Genomic DNA, 6,828 nt, shown 5'->3' on the forward strand with positions numbered 1-6,828 from the left:
TTTGATACAGAAATTAAAGGGTTTCATGGCAGAAGATGAGGAACTCTTTCTACCTTCTGAAGGAGAAAATGCTTTGAGAAGTTTTTGTGAATACCACTGCACCAAAAGGAAAGTATGCACATGCTATGTGTGGTATTTTTGATTTGCCTTTTTCCCCCCTTTTGTTTGTGAAAATAGAAAATGCTTAGAAAAGAACAAAACTGATCAATGCTATGATGACATGGCACATTTCTGATCTATATTGAGATTTATTACTGGTCATATTTGACTTTCATTTTGGATTCTGAAAGAGTTTAAAAATTAGTATTAAAAAGCCTCATAACAATCTTCTCAAGCAAGTTTATGTCAATTTTACTGGTAAGGAAACCAAGGCATAAAGAAATTAAATTATTTGCCACAGATAGTATAGTAAGTCAGTGGCAAAGTCAGGAAGAAAATGAAATTCTGTGGTTATGGGTTAACTCTCTTTTCCTGCTAAGAAAATTGATCTTATCCCTAATGTGCTGTTTCATGCCACCTGTACTAAAGTTCATGAAAACTCGCCAGTTTGCACTGTTACAAAGCACATTTGCAAAGCCAATGATTTTTTTTTCTATACAAGCACAAAAATTCTACTTAAAGGGTTAATTATATTGCTGTGCTGGTAAACATTTTTACTTATTGCTGGTTAGACCTATCTTTAGATACTGACTGGGACAGAAGAGACTGAGCTGGCCCTGGACTCCCTCGTCTTGGTGTTGGGCATGGATATAGTACAACAAGATACACCCACAGTGGCCTCAGGCAGCTCATCTTCCTCTGTCCATTCATTGAGATCTGGGTTATAGCACTGAATGCATTTCTTGTACTTTTTCTCTATTTCATTCCAGCCACCCACTAAGTAAATTTTCCCGTTGAGGGTGGAGGCGCCAGCCGTGCTAACTCCGGTTTGAAGCGGCGCCACGTAATTCCACTGGCCCGTGTATGGGCTGTAACGCTCCACAGGGAGAACATCGACCCTTTCTGCTCGCCCCCCCAGCTGAGACCCACCCATGACGTAGACCCTCTCCAGAAGGGACACTGCGCAGTGCCAGCCCCTCGGGGTGCTGAGGCTGGCCTTGTCCTGCCAGCTGTCTTTGCTGGGGTCGTACATGCACACCGAGCGAGAGTAAGCGTTATTGATGTAACCTCCCGTGACCAGGATCTGGCCATCCACCACGGCGCTGGCGTGGCAGCACCGCGGCACCTCCAGCGGGGCCTTCATCTGCCACTGGTTAGTTGCAGGCACGTAGCACTCGACAGAGGAGAGGCAGCCCTCGGAGTTGCGGCCTCCCACCGCGAAGAGGAGCCCATTGAACACGTTCAGGCTGAAGTGGGTGCGCCGCTGATTCATGTTTGCCAAGTGAATCCAGCTATTGAAACGAGGGTCATATCTGAAAGGATTCAGAAAACAAGGTAAGTCTTACTTACTGCTCTGCTAAATTACACAGGACTCCTATGCCACTGCTGCAAGAGCAAAGTTGATAGAATTTTAGTTAGTTATTTAGCCTATTAAAAGTCAGCACAATGAAACTGGTATTCCTGATTAAATTTCAAAATAAATTTAGCTTTTGATTGGAGAAAAAATATTTTTGTATCATTCAAACCTGGTATTATTTTAAAGAAGTAAATCTGATTCTTCTGTAATTTGATTTTGTACAATAATCTCATTAGAATACTGGGAAGAGATAATTTCAAGATGCAACAGAAATTTTAGAAGTTCTTTTGCAATTTACACCCACAGCAAAGATATCTAAATTTACTCAGAGAGTTTTTAAAAACTTTAGGTTGTGATTTATACTTGCACCCTCTTCATGCTTTCTAAATGGTGAGTATGCTTTCCTTGCCACTCCCATGGAGTTTTATGTGGAAAGAGCATCTGTGCTTCCTAACACCTTTGCTATCTGAAATAACATTCTTTGTCCTTGGCATTTAAATGACCTACTTTGAAGTAATAAATGGCAAATTATGACTCCTGAAGATGCTACATGAAGTACAATAGTGGACCCACACACTTCAGTTGCATGCTAAAGGGACCAGAGAACCACATGAGAAAAAGACAATGGGAAAGTAAACACTAATTATCATTCAGCATTCAGCATTGTCATCTGCAAGTCCGCAGACATACTGATGTGACTTGACATGCTCAAGGTTAAGGGCACAATGAGGATTCCCCCACCTCCTCCCTGCAACCAAGGTCAGCACTGAGGACACAACTCCTGGTGACAACGTGAGGCATAGCTTAAGGGCAGAAGGTCAAGAGAGCAGATATTTTTCTGCAAAGTAGATTACACAATAAAATTGATTTAGAGAATGTTCCTCATTCATTAACTCCTGGTGTCCTCAGGAGAAGCAGACTGTTCCTTCTGGGAGCAGAAAAGGAAGCACTGGTAGGACTGTGGCTGTGTAATGCCATTGCATGTCCATAGTCTGCTAGTAGATAAAAGGCAGATAAAAAATTTCCCACCTCCAGCCTTTGCTTCAAGCTGCTGTGCACTGCCGGTCTTTAGGCTGAACTATTTAAAAACTACTACTGTAGTGCATGTGACATTGCATGTTAGTGTATGCACTCTTCTGACCTTGCTATCACCAGCGCAGTCTAGGATGACTATAGATAGGAACTGCAAAATTTTAGAAGCAAGGTATTATTTGGGGTACACTGTAAAAGACAGCCTTCAAGCAATGGTACCATTGTTTTTAAAGTCATAATAATAATAATAATAATAATAATAATAATAATAATAATAATAATAATAAATGGAATTCAATACAAAAGCTGTTGAAAATATGGTGAATGAACAGAAAGTGAAGGGTATATCTAAAAGGTGTTTTTCCAAATTTTCTGCGAGGCATCAAAAGGTTTCAAAAATTTGAGAAGTCTTCTTAGATCATCCCATGGCCTCCTATTTATGTTCCTATCTATTTCCTTCACTTGGAATAAGTTTTCTTCAGTTTTTCCTCACTTCTCAGTGTGCATGTGTAACCATGGTGAAATTTTTTGCATAACTTCAGTTGTATATTTCTGTTCATTCAAAGTTTAATATAGAATAGCATCTATACCTCCCCTACATTGTCCCCTTTTTCTTTATCCAAGTGGTTCATGTTGCATGACACAAGCCAGCTTAGACTATCTACCTGCCTTCTGTGGAACAGATACCTACATCCCTTTTAAAGAAATAGCAGTTACCTGCAGAAATTGCTGACTGCATGCTTGGCTTGGTTCCTAGCATCATTCTGGTCTTCCCCACCAGCCACATAGAGAAATCCATCCATCACTGTGACACACTGATTAAAACTTTTAGCAGGCATTTCACTTAGCTTCTTCCATCCGTTTTCAGGATCTCTGTATAAGATGTCTCTGCTAAGAGACTTTTCTGTTAAAGCAGGGCGTCCCCCAACAGTAACTAAGACTCTGAAACCTCCACGGATCCTTGTTCTTCTGGACTGAAGTGTATTCTGGTGATAGGGAAGCAAGTGATAGTTCATGGCATCCACTAGGAGCTTGTGGCAGTCTGCATCTTGCATCATTCTTGGCACAGTTTGAACATAATTGACAAGGTCTTGGGCTGAGATGGTACCAAAACGGATGTTACTTAAGAGGTTGGCAGCAAACTTTACTCTTTTTTGGTCAAATTCCAGCCATTTTATTGCAATCTGGAATGCAACAATTTCAGAAGGCAACTGTAAGTCATCATCTGCAAGAAGTTCATTAATCTGATCAAAAGTAAGTTTTAGGAACTGATCAGTTTCTGAAAACTCAATGAAGTTGTCTCTAATAAATTTGTGCGCTGCTTCCTTGGTTGTTTTTAGTCCGTATGTTTCTGCAATATTGGCAATGTACATACAGTTCTCAACACTGATTTCTTGGACTAGAAAATCACAGCACATCTTTGTAAGGGTGTGAATCTGTAGATAAATTGCTGTGGAAATAATACTACCTATTGTGTAAAGTGAGAGAGTAAGTTTTCCAGTGTAAGCATAGGTGATAACAGTAGCTAGACCCACTGGGGACACATCATTGAGGTCCACTCTTTGAGTGGATGGATCTTTCTTTAAGATGTTGTGAAAGTATTCACTGCTTGAAGCCATCACTACCTTATGAACATTGAAAGATTTGGTTTTGGTACTGATAGTCAAGTCACAAAGGAAATTTTCTTGTCTCATTTTGCTTAGACCTTCCAAGAGGTTCGGGCAGTATGATGAGTCAGAAACCTCAGATGAGATGCAGCTGAAACCATTTCCTCCTTCCAAGAGTCCATTCAAGCCATTTAGTTTACTGAGGGGGCTATCTTCCACAATGATAGTTGTTTCGTTGATATCTGCTTTGTTCTTTTTCACATTCTTCTTCTTAGGGGCCATGACTGCAATGAAATATTACAGCCAAGCACTTGCTAAAAATAAAATTAAACACCAGAGTTGTGAAATTTAATAGCTAAGTGATTATGCAACAAATCTAACTTTTGTCAACACGTATAATGCCACAAAACCAAACACACAGGATAATCTGTCTTCCTAAGTTCTAGGCTGCAGCATGGCTGCTTCTTAATAACAATCAGTACTCCAACTGTGAAGAATATACCTACAAGTAATTCAGTAATTCCTTTTTGTTTTAAATAACAAGATCATAAATTAACATTCACCTATTATCACCACATTCAGAGAGTTAAAGTCTCTAAATGGGTTTGCCATTAGAGAATGGCAAATCCATTCTCTAAATGGGTTTGCCAAATTTTACATTCTGGCAAACCCATTTAGAGAATTTAACTTTATATAATAAAGTTATATATTTATTTCGAATTTAACTTTATATAACAAATTTATATATTTATTTAAATTAGACAGGTTCTAGACCTGAATTCATTAGCCTGAAGCATAGGAAAAATATGGGCCCCCAACTTCATTCATCCTTACTTCATAGCTACAGACTTACAGGTGAGTTCAGAACTTGAGCAGGAAATATTAAGACTGGGAAAAATTCTTTAAGAAACAAAAGCCAGATCAGACATAAAGAGAAAGAGGATTGTAATACGATGTCATATTGATTTTAGATTTAGGTCCTGCTCGAAACTGCTTCCAGGTTTTTGTAACTTTTGGTTTTATAGACTGATAGTGTTCTATTTCCTGTGTCAGATGTGCAAATACTTTCTGCACACAGCATAGTTGGATCGCTTTTCAGTATTTGAAATCTATTGTCACACTTCTAGGATTTTGTGGAGATTTAGGGAGAAGATGTCTAACTTCTATTTGAAAAGATGTCACACAAACTCTATCAGGATGTGTTATTTTAAACAAGTTCTGCATACGGGAAGGTAAGAATCAGTCCATTGTTATGTTAAAGCACATATTTAAATTATATATATCAGCTCTCGGTGAGCTCTCAATGAAATAAAGAGACACTTTTTTGTCAGATGCAATGTGAGACAGCCCCTAGTAACAAAGGAGTTACTTTGAAAAAATATACGTATGTGCAAATATACTTGAAGGAAAGCACTGATCTTCAATAACACAATTTAAACAGTATTGTGGAGATCAGCATTCAAATAGATTCAAACACAGCATTTATCTCCAGTGTTGATTTTAAAACAATTTACACATGATCCTTGCAGTCATAAAAACATGAAAAAATGATGTTAATTAATTATAAATCAAATGACTGGTTTATTGTAGATAATTAAATCAAAAAACTTCAGTAATATTTCGATCTAGAATCTCAGCACACCACTTCTTCCTTAAGCACAAAGCATGTAACAAAATGGTAATTTAATTATAGAAAGGAATGGTTGCTGCCTGTGAGCACCAGCAGTTTTTTGCTGCTGCTGCTGGGTGACGGCCATGTGCAGAGCAGGCGAGGGAGAGGCCATGTGTGCCCAGAGTGTCAGTGTCAGCCTGTGCTGACGTGAGCTGTGATCCCTGACATGCCACTGTGCCAGCGCAGGGGTCAGCTGCTGCCCGGCTCCCCCGCTCTGGCTGCATTCCAGGGCTGCATCTGTTGAGACCTATCAGAGTCACCTCCCAGAATAGCAACCTCCCAGCAGCTTGCCATTTTAAGACAGGTTCAGTTGAAGGTATAGCTGGTGTTTTAGTACACTTGGCTGTTTAACACAAATTTTGTTGCAAAAACACTATGATGTTGCAAGCGTCACATATATTTGTTGGCATGAAAAAGAAGCAAAACAAAACTTTTGGATAACTTTGTGTGTTACACACATAGTTATAACTTTGCATATTAGCAGTCAAAATTTTAAAGTTGGTGAGGGCATATTCTTTCGGCAGCCTTATCTGTTGTTCTAAGTATTTTTAGAGACTTGTAACTTATAATTTTTAATACATGTAGCACTTGAATGTTTATTGCCTCATTGAATCATGGCAGAGCTCATTTAAATACAACATTTTAAGCTCTCTGTTCAAGAATGCTCACTATCCAAAGTTTTTTTTCCTGAGAAACACTTTTTCATCAGCAGAAATTTCACAAGGTAGCATAGTGTACAAACACTGTAAGTGATGGGACATGCAAACCTACTGAAACAAATCAAACAATCCTATAATAAAATCAAGTTACTGAACTCTGAAAACACTGAGCTATTTGGTTTTCTATGATTGTTTCCTTTCCCCTACTTTATTTTAGCTTAAGTACCAGTCATGCCAAAGGACGCTTGGGGTCCCAAAACAATGCCTTATACCAACCAGCCTCCCCCCTGCTTTAAAATGCCACCTTCTAAAAACTATCAAAGTGAGGAGTTAAAAACTTCTTACCCTCCTCAGAAAGATACTGTTCCAGAGCTGTCCGTGAAAATACCGCTTCCTTGGAAA

The 6,828-nt window shown here is 39.0% G+C and overlaps 1 protein-coding gene across 1 annotated transcript; it reads right to left on the reverse strand.

The window, feature by feature from the left end:
* Positions 1 to 679: 679 nt before the first annotated feature.
* On the reverse strand, positions 680 to 4,377 carry KLHL31 (kelch like family member 31). Its single transcript, XM_066545877.1, has 2 exons — positions 3,206 to 4,377; positions 680 to 1,412 (listed from the first exon to the last, which is right to left on the reverse strand). The coding sequence occupies exons 1-2, from the start codon at positions 4,375 to 4,377 to the stop codon at positions 680 to 682; spliced, it is 1,905 nt and encodes a 634-aa protein (XP_066401974.1).
* Between the last annotated feature and the right edge of the window lie 2,451 nt (positions 4,378 to 6,828).

This window comes from Molothrus aeneus, chromosome 3 (genome assembly GCF_037042795.1).
Source record: "Molothrus aeneus isolate 106 chromosome 3, BPBGC_Maene_1.0, whole genome shotgun sequence".
In the NCBI taxonomy this organism is placed as follows: Eukaryota; Metazoa; Chordata; class Aves; order Passeriformes; family Icteridae; genus Molothrus; species Molothrus aeneus.

Coding starts and splice junctions, on each gene's coding strand:
- KLHL31 (XM_066545877.1), bottom strand. CDS start 4,377: ATGGCCCCTAAGAAGAAGAATGTGAAAAAGAACAAAGCAGATATCAAC. Junction 1,413..3,205: donor GCAGTCAGCAATTTCTGCAG/GTAACTGCTATT, acceptor GAATCCTTTCAG/ATATGACCCTCGTTTCAATA.